The sequence below is a fragment of the Brachycentrus maculatus genome, unplaced genomic scaffold (genome assembly GCF_059751285.1).
Source record: "Brachycentrus maculatus isolate JH-2025_06_01 unplaced genomic scaffold, ASM5975128v1 h1tg000142l, whole genome shotgun sequence".
Lineage (NCBI taxonomy): Eukaryota > Metazoa > Arthropoda > Insecta > Trichoptera > Brachycentridae > Brachycentrus > Brachycentrus maculatus.
In genome coordinates, this window is record NW_028280895.1 from 123,775 (window position 1) to 137,500 (window position 13,726).

The 13,726-nt window shown below is 30.2% G+C and overlaps 1 protein-coding gene across 1 annotated transcript in view; it reads right to left on the bottom strand.

Moving 5' to 3' along the window:
• LOC148308970 (pupal cuticle protein Edg-78E-like) overlaps positions 1-13,726 on the bottom strand; it is a 38,650-nt gene that overhangs the window by 6,549 nt on the left and 18,375 nt on the right. The window contains exon 4 of the mRNA XM_088260768.1: positions 912-1,045. Coding sequence (XP_088116894.1) covers positions 912-1,045 — 134 coding nt within the window. The remainder of the gene's footprint in view (positions 1-911; positions 1,046-13,726) is intronic.

A 13,726-nucleotide genomic window follows, 5' to 3' on the forward strand; every position in this document is an offset into this window, starting at 1 on the left:
TACTTATCCGTTGATGCGTTTTTGGTATTTCGTAAATTGTCTTAACATATTTTAAAAAAAGGATAAAATACGACTGCCATTTTTGAAAAAAAAAACAGTTTTGAAATTGCATCATGTATACGGGTTTGAAAATGCATGAAGAATGAAAAGAATCTGTAGGATTTAAAAATAAATATTTTGTTTACTGTAAGAAGATATAAATATATATGATGTTAATTAAGCGTAAAAAATAGTTCATATTAATTGTAACTTAAGCTAACTAAAGAAATAAAAAAATATGAATAAAATTTTGGAGACAAAACATTGATATAAAATGACAATGATTAATTTTTTTTCATCGTTAATTTACGTAAAAGATCTTTTTCTTAAATTTTTAATTTCAACTATGCAGGTGAATGCTACTTTTTCGTGGATGCATTTTTCGTGTTTTGACAATTCGGCTGTCCAAATTTAAAACACAGTAAGGGACATTTTTTTGTAGTAGTTATTTTTTGTATTTTTGGACTAAGTAGAGTCTACTTAGTCCATAAATGCAAAAAAAAACCTAAAACAAAAAATGTCCCTTACTGTGTTTTAAATTTGGACAGCCAAATTGGCTTGAGATGTTTTAAATTATTATTTTTATTTATGGTTCACAAACAACGAAAAACACATTACAAGAAATGAAATACTGTGCAATACAAATTGTTTGAATGTTTTTCATTAGTAAGACGAGAACACAACAAACTTACAGAAACAAATAAAAATACAGGTAGAATATATATTTATAAAGAGTAGAAAATCGACTTTAAAAAAAGAGTAATGACATTAAAAATAATATAAATAAAAAAATAGAAGTAATAAATGTGAAAATAAAACTTAGGTAAGAAATTCAAGAGTCTAGTCTCAATCAATTTATTTGAAGTACTTACGAAAAGCTGTAAGGTCCTAGCCCATTGTTATCATTCATAAGGCTCAGGATCGAAGCTCCACTGGAGTCCTGCTTGTACTGGTTGTACTGAGGAGCAGACACAGCGAGACCCACGAGAACGCACAACACAAACAACTGAAAAGAAAAAAAAATAATCATAGAAAAATATATATAACACTATCCTTATCTTATTTATTGTAACTGCAGACAGTTGGTAGAATTCCATATTAAATTGTTGGGATATATATACAAAATAAAACACAAAAAGACGAAAATCGTCACGTTTTAACATATATGTACATAAATAAATGTAGAATTCAATCCAACAAACCTTATTTTATTTTGGATATATTTCCCAACATTTCTTATCATTCATCGTTTACTTTGCGGTATAACACGACGTGAACGATGAATGATAAGGAGAGTATAATTCATATTTGAAGCATTAACTTTGTGATTTTCTATTTTATAATTAAAATATATTTAAAAAATATATTTAAAATTAATTTATAGCGATTTTAAAACAAAGTTATATTTTAATTATACATGATAAGGAGAATGTTAAATGTTATTACCATACCATAAAATTAACAAAACTTTTAATATGAAAAACAAATTTTATAAAATCAAAAAAATATCATCGAATTTAAATATAAAATATAAATATAAAATAAATTTTAAATATTAAATTAAATATAAATAGCCTATTTATTAAAATCTAACTTTACAACATTTTGAGTATGTCCAAATACTTGTTCACAAATCAGGAGTTATTTCTAAAAATATTTTTTTGACTTCTCAACATAGATGATGACGAATATGGGATGCCAAAATCCTCAGACTTTTATATTATTCTTCATCTATGTTGAGATGTAAAAGTATAATGTAAAACTAACTAACTAACTAGCACACCGCTCCCCGTAGGGGTAGGCAGGGAGGATAAATTAGCACACCGATCTGTATTCGCAAACAATCTTCACCTCTTCTAGATTCGTACATCTTCTCATACCTACGTACCCGCCGATTATTTCGACTCCTGACCCGACCTCTTTGTGTCGGGTCAGGAGTCCTGAATGATCAAGTTTTTTTTTAATATATCGCTCGCTCCTTTCAAGAACGTCATAAATAAAAAAACTTGATATTTCAGGAGAACGTTTTTAATGTTTAAAAATATAACACAATAAAATAAAAATAAAAGTCAAGCCACTTCTTGAACTTTTTATTATGCCACAGATCTTTTTAGGTAAAACTTGAAGGTTTTTTCTCCATTTGTAAAATACTTAGTATATTTAAAAAATAATTAAACAATACCTTTTCTTCAAAATGCAAAACAACATTTTATACCCTGTAGCGGGTAAATATTAAGTCAAAAAATATGCCTCTTTTACTGGGATATAGTACATTTTCTGGGCATTCCGAAAACACGCACAACCGAAAATTGGCTGTTTTTGATTTATGACGTTCTTGAAAGGAGTGACGATATGACGTTGTTGAAAGGAGCGAGCGATATGTTTCATCTCAAGTTACAAATTATATTTTTATTGTTATAATATTTTATATATTTTATAATAGTTTATTTCGTTCCTGCTGCTTTTCATTTTGTCTAATCCATCGTAATATCCATCACGCCGCTTCCCCATAGGACTAAGCAGAGAGAAAAGAACGCCATACCAATCTGTCTTGGCACAAAATATTTGAATCTTCCACATTTATACTTCTTCTTATTCCAACTCTTGACCTGACCACTTTCATAAAACTTAAATACGTGATCATGCCAAGTTTTCTTCGGTCTTCCTCGGCTTCTATAAGCAATTACATACGCCTCATAAATTTGTTTATAATTATGTTTAAACTATCCTTTCTTCACTCATTCGAATCACACGTCCAAACCATATTATCACACATTTCTTAATTTTATCGATAATGCTTGCATTATTTCATTCATTGCATTAATTTGGTAATCCGTTCGAACAGGTATTAGGAAATGTTTTGCCGCAAGATCTCTAAGACAAATGTGTGGCAAAACGATGCATGATAGATTTTCGAATGGTGATATAAAGCAATCATGCAAGGCTTTATCGATAAAATAAGAAAAATGTGTTGAGATTGTTCGGGAAAATTAATCAAATGATTGAAGAAAAAACAGAAAAAACAAACCGAATGTGGTTGCTAATAAAAGCAATGAAAGACCTAGGAAAGCTTGGCATAATGATCAAGTATGTCAAATACTTTTTTAAAAATTATTTTAAAATTAAAGAAAAATATTTGTGTTTTTATTTTTTACACAAATATTTCAATTTTATACAATTTCTGTGTATTATTAGAAATAGGTATTAATTTCAAATCAAACACAGATTTTTTGAGTCTAATAAGTTGTATTTTATTAACAAAAAAACATATACAATGAAATTGACATTCGTTTGAAAATCCCATAGCTAGGCAAAACAATTGTCACAACATTAATTTTTTTGGTAATAAAATATAACTTAGTAGACTATGTCGCTCACTCCTTTCAAAAACGTCATAAATCAAAAATTGGTAATTTTCAGTTAGTCATGTTTTCAAAATGCCCAGAAAATGTATTATATCCTAGCAAAAGAGGCATATTTTTAACTTAATATTTACCCGCTACTGGGCTGAAAATGTTGTTTTTGCATTTTGAAGAAAAGGTATTGTTTAATTATTTTTTTAAATATACTGAATATTTTTCAAATGGAGAAAAAACCTTCAGGTTTTACCTAAAAAGATCTGTTGCATAGCAAAAAGTTCAATAACTGGCTTGATATTGATTTTTAATACATTGTGTTATATTTTTAAACTTTAAAAACATTCTCCTGAAAAATCAAGTTTTTTGATTTATGACGTTCTTGAAAATATGTGTTTGATTTAAAATTAATACATAAATTAAAATGCAGTTAAATTAACAAATTAAACGCTGAATAAAATAATTAAATTAGAAATACATATCAAATTGTGGTAGAGTGGGTTTGTACCGAGAAACTCTGACTAAGACACTAACCACGGGACCACAACCCGAGATTTAAATTTCACGGTACAGTACAATGAATTTGAAATAAAATATACGGAATATTTGTATGGTATCAAACACTTGGATTACTGACCTGTTTCATCATCTTGGATTCGGGAGAAAAGTCAACTTATTTCCTGGGGATTATCAACTTAAATGAGGACCTGACTATCGGGTTCTTAATTTTATACGATTTCGTAAAAGGTTTAACCCGTCAGTGGCACCTGTGACCAATTAGACCCCACAAATATTAATTTTATTTTTGAATTAAATAAATATGTATTTATAAATATACAAAACTAAATAACTAACCGCCTTTTGTCCGCCTCCGTAGTGTAATGGTCAGCATGCTTGCCTACCGTTCTGGAGGTCCCGGGTTCGATTCCCAGGAGGGTTTAATAAATAAAAGTGATTTTTTCACTCTAATATTTATTCAATATTACACTGGACTGGTACCTGAAGTGGAGGGCTGATCACCTTTCCTTCATGTGTAATCGATTAAGATAACACTGCGCTTATATGAAGCAGTGCCCTATGCACCATTGGGGTGCGGTAAAGGATTTATTATATTAAGTAACTAACATTTCACTGCTTTCCCGCGTGAGTAGGCAAAGAGAATAGAAGGCCATATCAATATCTCTTTACAAACAATCTTCGCTTCTTCTACATTAATGATTTCTAGAGGTGAAGATTGATAAAGATATTGAACGGAGATTAAATGGTGCACTGCAATTAGTTTTAGCAAATAAGAGCCTAACAGCGAAAGCTAAACTGAAGTCCCACAATGGAGTCCTAGTTCCAACCCTATTTTATGGAAGTGAAACAAAGTTGGCAAAAGAAGGATGAAAGAAGACCCAGGGCAGTTGAAATGCAATCTCTCAAATGTGCGGTAAAACGATGTATGTATGATATGTGTTGGAATAGTGAAAAAAAGGGAAGAATGCAAGGTTGAGATAAGCATTTTCGAAAAAATTAAGAAGACGTATTGAGATGCTTTGGACATGTTGAAAGAATGAGTGAGGAATGATAAATCACAAAACAAATTGATAAATGTTACTTACACAAAGAATGGTACATCACTGTACATATATAGCCTCTTACATGTATAGTACATCTACTTCATTGGCATGAGTGACGCTATCTTTTTCTATCGCTTTATACGTATTGTTGTGCATACGTCGCTCTCTTTTGCTCCACACTCGTGGCAATGTAAAGCTCTATTTCTCTTTCTCTCTACGTTATATCTTTCTTCTTTCCATGTAACGAAATGTGCCCAATAAATGTGACGAATCCTTCGAATTTCACTCCCAATTCTAGCTCAATTATTGATTATCGAATCGCCATGTAAGATGTCGTATTAATAGAAAATCAAGATTATAATCTGAAAGTAATTTTAAACCATTCAGCAATCACTTTGTGGTAATATCTATCTATTTTTAATTTAAGTTTTATATGGTAAATACCACTATTTCATTAATCTATTTTGATATTATTTTTTGATATCTCATCAAAGATGAAGAAGAATATGGAAGTCTGGGCATTTACGGGGCTTACGACCGTCATAGGCTGGTTTAAGTGATCACTTTACACACGTGTAACATTCACCAATTCTACCCATTATTGACAACCACACTACTCAAATTCTTGGAAGTTCTATGAACCAATTTAAAAACCTTGTTCATGAATCACTAGAACTTCACTAGAGACATCTATTGGTGAGATGTAAAGAATATTACATATTATTCTTCTTCATCTTTGATGAGATATCAAAAAATAATATGAAAATAACTCCTGTAATTGGAGATAATCCTGATTTTGTGAACAAGTATTTGGACACACTCAAAATGTTGTAAATCTATTTTGACACGTGTTTCGATGCATCGCAGTGGTATTTATCAAATAAAACTATATATATTTATTAAACTAAATATATATATTTATTAAACTATTAATAAAAATAAATATATATTTATTAAACTATGACGTTATTTAGGGTTAGATAATAAGGATTCCGGCAGAATCTTCTGATTTATGTAGATGTGTTTTTTTTCTAGGAAAATAATTTTCTTAATCATTCGGACAAGATTAGCATTTTTCTTATTCATAAATTGTCTGTATACATACCTCGAGATGACCATTTACTTCGAAAAACATGATATTACCACCGAATTCAGCTTAGTATTATTTCATACTTCAATCGAGATATTATTCGCTTTACCTTAGCAAACGAATGCAAAGCAACATATCAGATGAGATTAGATCAAACTTTGAGGAATCCAACGACATTTGCAGGTTTTTTTTTGTGTTGATTGTCTTCAAAACACGGAATAATTTATTACAATGCACGTTTCATAATTACATTGCGCAGACATATTAATTTATCGATATTTTGTGTTGTCACCAATGTGGAATTCGGCGAATCAAAAAAAAAAAAATATTCGTTAATATACAGGTTTTTTTACATCAAATTGGACGTTTTACTTACCAAATTAAACGTTTAACGAATCGAATTGGACGATGTATGATAGATGTTTAGATGGTGATATGTATAAGGAAATAATGCAGGGCTTAGAAGCATTATGAAAAGAATTAAGATAGGTGTGTTGGGTGTTTGGGTGTGTGAATTGAAGGTGAATTTGGTTGGTAATAGAAGCAGGAAAGACCGAGGAAAACTTGTCATTATCAAGTATTTAAAATACTCGAATGTGTTTGGGTAAGGAGTCGGAATAATCTGCGGATATGAATGTAAAAGAAGCCAAGATTGTTTGCAAATCGGTGTGGCTTTCTTTTCTCTCTGCCTACCATTGTAGAGAAGCGGCATGATGGGTTATTAGGTAGTAAGTTTATATATAATGTATAAATGTATGAATTTTGAAATCATAATAATAATATAATAATCACACGGTTCGAACTTTATTTTGTTTTACCTATTCACAACATTTCGAATGTGTCCAAATACTTGCTCAAAAATCAGTTTTTTTCCACAATTTTAATACATTTTGACATCTCAACATACACGAAGAACAATATAGAAGTCATGGGCCGGTCAAGTACTTTATGTTAGAAGAGACCCTTTTATTCAAACGCATGCAAGATCTGAACCCCGGGTTATTTTAACATATTGGGAAACGTCTAAAAACATGATTTATATAGTATAAGTATAAAAATATAATAAGGTGTGTAAAAAAATAATAAAACCAACTCATATGCATATCAAAAATCTAATGATATTTCTATGTTCATATATCGCTCACTCCTTTCAAGAACGTCATAAATCAAAAAACTTGATTTTTCAGGAGAACGTTTTTAAAGTTTTAAAATATAACACAATGTATCAAAATAAATATTAAGCTACTCATTAAACTTTTTACTGTGCAACAGATCTTTTTAGGTAAAACCTGAAGGTTTTTTCTCCATTTGAAAAATATTTAGTAAATATCAAAAAATAATTAAACAATGTCTTTTCTTCGAAATGCAAAAACAACACTTTCTGCCCTGTAGCGGGTAAATATTAAGTAAAAAATATGCCTCTTTTGCTGGGATATAGTACATTTTCTAGGCATTCCGAAAACATGCACAACTGAAAATTTACGATTTTTGATTTATGACGTTCTTGAAAGGAGTGAGCGATATGTAGTATGGTTATTAAAAAATTGAGTAGTGTTCTTAAAATTTTCAGTAGTTAAAATATATTTATTGATTTGACGTTTAATTTGTAGAACTTTATTTTAATTTATGTATTAATTTGAAATCAAACACAGATTTTTTGAGTCTACAAAGTTGTATTTTATTAACAAAAACACATAAAAAATTATATTGTGACAATTGTTTCGGCTTGTTAGGGCATTATCAAACGAATGTGAAGATCAAATGGACTACGGTCCTGATGTAGTTATACAATTCTAAGTGACAGTTTTAACACGTGCAGCAATAATTTATGGGAGACAACAGTAGCTAATGGGGGATGTAGGTATGTACCCTTATATTTGTTTCGTTCTTATGATCTTCACATTCGTTTGATAATGCCCTAACAAGCCGAAACAATTGTCATAGTATAATTTTTTATGTGTTTTTGTTAATAAAATACAACTTAGTAGACTCAAAAAATCTGTGTTTGATTTAAAATTAATATATAAAGTAAAAATATATGTTGAAATATTTTGTTTCAACTTTTTTGAATATGAAATTATACTTACTGAAAAAGCCCACCTGTACTTTATAAATTATAAAAGCAATTTACGAGAGGGTTACTCGTTTTTAAAAAAAATTTAGGAAAAAATATTTTAAAACAATAAACGAGTTACCCATTTATCTTAATATTTCACATAAAATTGAATTATGTGAAAAATCTTTTGTCTCGAAGATGCTGGTATCATTATGATAATCGATCTATTGATTCAGATTTAAAAAAAAAACCGTAGGTAGGTACTCATCCATCATTTTTTTGTTAATAAATTCTTCAACTAAATCGCATATTGTTCTCCGCTTAAAAATGTTTTGGTAAAAAATAAACGTTGCACTGCCAATTACCATTTATCGTTTAAAAAAATAATTTTTAAATCGTAGGTAATTGTAGACCAGTTATGTATTTATTCACATGCCCAAATCATCTCAACACATCTCTCTTAATTTAATCGATAGTGTTTATCTGTTTGCATTATTTCCTTATATGTATTTGATTCGCACATCCATCATTAATCGTTTTGCCGCACATTCGTCTGAGACATCACATTGACTGGATTCAGTCTACTTTCATCCTTCTTTTGCAAAATGGAAGTCATAATGAATCCTTTTTAAAGTGCATTTTTCAATTTTGGTAAATGCATTCATAAAATATGAATTTGTAATATTGCAGGTTAAAATAAAACATTTTTTAAAATTATGCATTTAAATAATCAAGTCCTTTTGATTTTTAAGTTCGAACGGAAGGTCTTTATTGCCTTTGCAATGAAACTCCACTCACATTGCCATAATGATATCATGTTACTTAGCTCATCAATAAAATTTTCGTCGCTTTGGAATACGATCCTTGCAAAAAAGGCTACGTAAATATAGGTAAGTTTTACACTCAACGCTGGGACTGCGTTATGATAAGTTTTAGCGCTAAAAATCAGCGTTGAACGATGTCATTATAACATCTAGGTACCTACTTGAAAGCTCTTCCAGCCGCATTCCCGGATATGATACAAAAACATCTAGGCTTCCTGAAAGACCCTCTATTGCAAATTTATTTATTTTTATTTAATGTTTTTTTTAGTAAATACCACTATTTATTAAAATCTACTGTGACACGTGTTTCGATGCATTCCGCATCATTTTCGAACGCCGTATGTGTTTGAAAATATGGTGTTTGAACTAGTGGTATTTACTAAGTAAAATATTAAGTAAAAATGGATAGATTTTACCACAATGTGACTGCCGAATCAATTAAGCAAATTTATATTTTTTTAAAGTAAGTTTCATAAATTTTAGAAGATGTGAATCAAAATTGTATCCCGATTTTACTGTGAATTTTAATTTAACAATTCAATGTCCCTCTCACTGTCAATCTAAATAAATACAAGTTTTTTAAACCACAAACAAGTATCTAGACCTGCCCCGGTGTAGGCAGTGAAAAGGATAAGTAGTTAGTTAGTTGAGTTAGTCAGCTAGATCCGATTCTATCCTATGAAAATGGACGAGACTTTGCATTTGCACGATGTTCGCAAAGACAACGGTGTGAAGTTCTATTCTTTCTGCCTACTCCTACGCAAGGAACTACACTTGGATGGCTTGACTCTGGTCAATATCCGTACACGACGGATTCTTCAGTTCTTTGGACACGTTGCGCGTGGCAATGCGGATAGCCTGGAACGGCTGGTTGTGATCGGTAGCCTGTAGGGGAAGAGAGGGAGAGGAAGATTCTCATACGATGAGTCGATTAAGTTAAGGCAGCAGCAGGCACCTCGGTGGTTGGAGCGCTACGTGCAGCACAGTCAAGGGATAACTGGAGAAGAGTCATTGCTTCCACAAGGGTCACAACCCTCCGTAATGAGGACTTAGAAGAAGAAGAGAGAAAAAGACTCTTACGCGTATGCATCTGCGTGTAGTTAACGGGTCAAGGAAAAAATAATAAATGTAGATTTTCAGTCATCGCTTCATTTTACGCATAAATTGATTTCTCAATATCAAATACTAATTTATTGGGAGGCTTCTATGATATCGCAACTATGTAGATTTGTATTGTACAAACTCGGTTGACATTCACGTGTGACGTAATCTTTGTTATTACGCATTTTTTAATTAAAACACACACAATATTTTGTATATCCTTTCGACGCAGAAATTAACATATCGCTTGACAAATTACATTTTTCATTGAAGCCTCTAATAAACTTTAAAATTTTCCGCGCATTTCTGCCTATGATTTATCGCTGGCAATCTTTTTCGCTTTACCGCCACAATCACTATTAATTTGCGCATAGAACCGTTCACAATTAATCACAAAATTCGCGGGTTATCAACCTAAGCGTTAGATAATTAAGACATATTTATAATGTTTCACGCCTTCCATTTTTGTCTTCACTGACAGTGCCGACATTTAAAAAGGACAGCGTTAATTATTTTTTATGAAATTTTTAAAATTATGATGCGTTTTTCAGTCGTTAAAATTATATTTACAATCATAATAACTTATAATTTCATCAGTAATTAGCATTGAAGGATAGTCAGTGCCGTTCCTACGGCTAACTAACAATGTATATATATATATATATATATATATATATATATATATATATATATATATATATATATATATATATATATATATATATATATATATATATATATATATATATATATATTATATATATGTATATATATATATATATATATATATATATATATATATATATATATATATATATATATATATATATATATATATATATATATATATATATATATATATATATATATATATATATATATATATATATATATATATTTACATAGTTTGCCATGTGTATAAATGTTAAGAAAATATATTATGTTGTACTTAAAAATGTAACTATATTAAATTAAATAAAATAAATAAAAAAATATATATGACTTTAAACACGCGTATTGGTCTATAACCACAAAGAAACGACATAGGTTTATCAAGTCCTTCTAAAAATTTACTTGATAAGATGTCAAAAAATTATATAAAAATACCTCCTAATTGGAAATTTGTGAACAAGTATTTGGACACACTCAAAATGTTGCTTAAAACTTAAATTTTTACATAACAGCCTATGACGGTCGTCAGCCCCGTAAATGCCCAGACTTCCATATGCTTCATCTTTGATGAGATGTCAAAAAATAATACAAAAATAACTCCTAATTGTAGATAATCCAAATTTGTGAAAAAGTATTTGGACACACTCAAAATGTTACTTAAAACTTACTCTACTTTTCTACATAATTGCCGTTTCTGTCTAAACACTTTTGATTAATTTCCTTCTGAGAAATGGAATAACTTCTTCCTTTCATCATCAGTATGGCAGCGCCACCCACCCTACAGTCCGGACCTAGCCCCTAGTAATCACCACTTATTCCCAAATTAAGGGAATTAATTAAGGGAATACTTATGCAGAATGCGCTTCCATACTGACGATGAAGTTATAGAAGAGATTATTCGACTTCTTAGAGGAACGGCTGCAGCATTTTATGACTTAGGGATATAAAAGTTGGAGCAACGTCTGCAAAAGTGTTTAGACAGAAACGGCAATTACGTAGAAAAATATAATTAGTTCTAAGCTTCAAAATGATGTATAACGTCAAGGAAAACAATTAAGCTGTATATTTTTTAAAAATATGGTAACCTACTAATATAGAACGCCACACCATTCTGTCTTTGCAAACATTCCTCGCCTCTTCTACGTTCATGGATCTCCTCATACACACCCGCTGATTGTTTCGACTCATAACCTGACCGTTTTCAAGTATTTGGCATACCTGATCGTGTCAAGTTTTTCTCGGTCTTTTTTCCCATAAATTCGCCTCATGAATTTGTTTTACCGTTCTCTCCTCACTCGTTCTACATGCCCAAACCATCTCAACACACCTTTCTTAATTTTATCGATAAAGCTTTGCATTCCTTCCTTATTTCACTATTCGAACATCTATCATACATCGTTTTGTCGCACATTCTTCTGAGAGATCGCATTTCGACTGCATTCAGTCTACTTTCATTCTTCTTTTGCCAACTCCGTGTTTCACTTCCATACATTAGGGTCGGAACCAGGACTCCGTTGTGTTCTGCGAGTAATATGGTAACCTTATTTTACGAAAGATCCTAGTGTATCTCAACACACATTTCTTAAATTTAAAATCTCAACTCAAAATATTTTAAAAATATATACATCGCTCACTGCTTTCAAGAACGTCATTAACCAAAAAACTTGATTTTTCAGGAGAACGTTTTTAAAGTTTAAAAATATAATACAATGTATTAAAAATAAATATCAAGCTACTTACTGAACTTTTTACTTTGCAACAGATCTTTTTAGGTAAAACCTGGAGGTTATTTCTCCATTTGAAAAATATTTAGTATATTTAAAAAAATAATTAAACAATACCCTTTCTTCAAAATGCAAAAACATCACTTTCTGCCCTGTAGCGGGTAAATATCAAGTTAAAAATATGCCACTTTTGCTGGGATATAGTACATTTTCTTAGCATTCCGAAAACATGCACAACTGAAAATTGTCGATTTTTGATTTATGACGTTCTTGAAAGGAGTAAGCGACATGTGTAGTAACAATGTGACAAATTGATCTTGTGACTCAGGCCTTTAAATGTATGTGCATAGCTGAGAACCTGACATTATGATCAATGGCTTGCTAGGGTATTGACTGTGGTCACATACACTCGTACATACCATATAGCATGCACTCGTATGGTATAATGTAATAAGTTAGTTTTTGTATTGACGTCTAGACCAAACACCATAAATTATATCTCCTGACAGGATTATTATTCAAGAATTGAGATTTCATACTGTTGGTCATATTTTATTCGATCGCAGAATCACATTACATCATATTATTATATTTTGTTATTTATTGTCTATGCTAATGGCGAATTTGTGTTCAAGCATTTTTTACAAAAAGGCAATGTTTTTTTTCTGTCACAATCTCAGAATGAAGGTTATTATATGTTTCTTTTTTTGTTTTCAAAATAAATACTACTCTACTGTTCTACTCCAATCTTTCAAAATTTAAAGCTAAATTGTTCGAAATCTTATAAACCTAAAAAAGTAATTCTATTCCCTGTCCTTTCCTTTTCTTCTTTTCCTTTCACTGCCATCTCCTTTTCTCTTTATCCCATCCTTGTCTCATGTCTCTTCCTTTATATAGACCTCTCTTATGTATAGTTGTGAAGAACTATAATTGGTACTCATGACTTATTTTTTTGTATTTTGTATGTATCATATATTGTAACTGTTGTTCTTCCTTCCAATAAAATAATAAAAAAATAATAATAATAAATTAATAAATGATCCAAATTGTTGAATTTTATCTTGAAAATATGTGAGATGTTAAATGATAAGTATGATTTAGAACTGTACCATTTTTAGCGTCGATTTGATAATCGATAATTGGAAGATAATTGAATACATGCAAATATATTTGTCAAAAATTTCACTATCCTTAAAATATTAAACGATTACTTAAAATATTAAACGATTACTTTTAAATTAGTAAATTAGTAAATATTAAACGATTACTTTTACATTATTAATTTAAAATTTTGTCCACCTC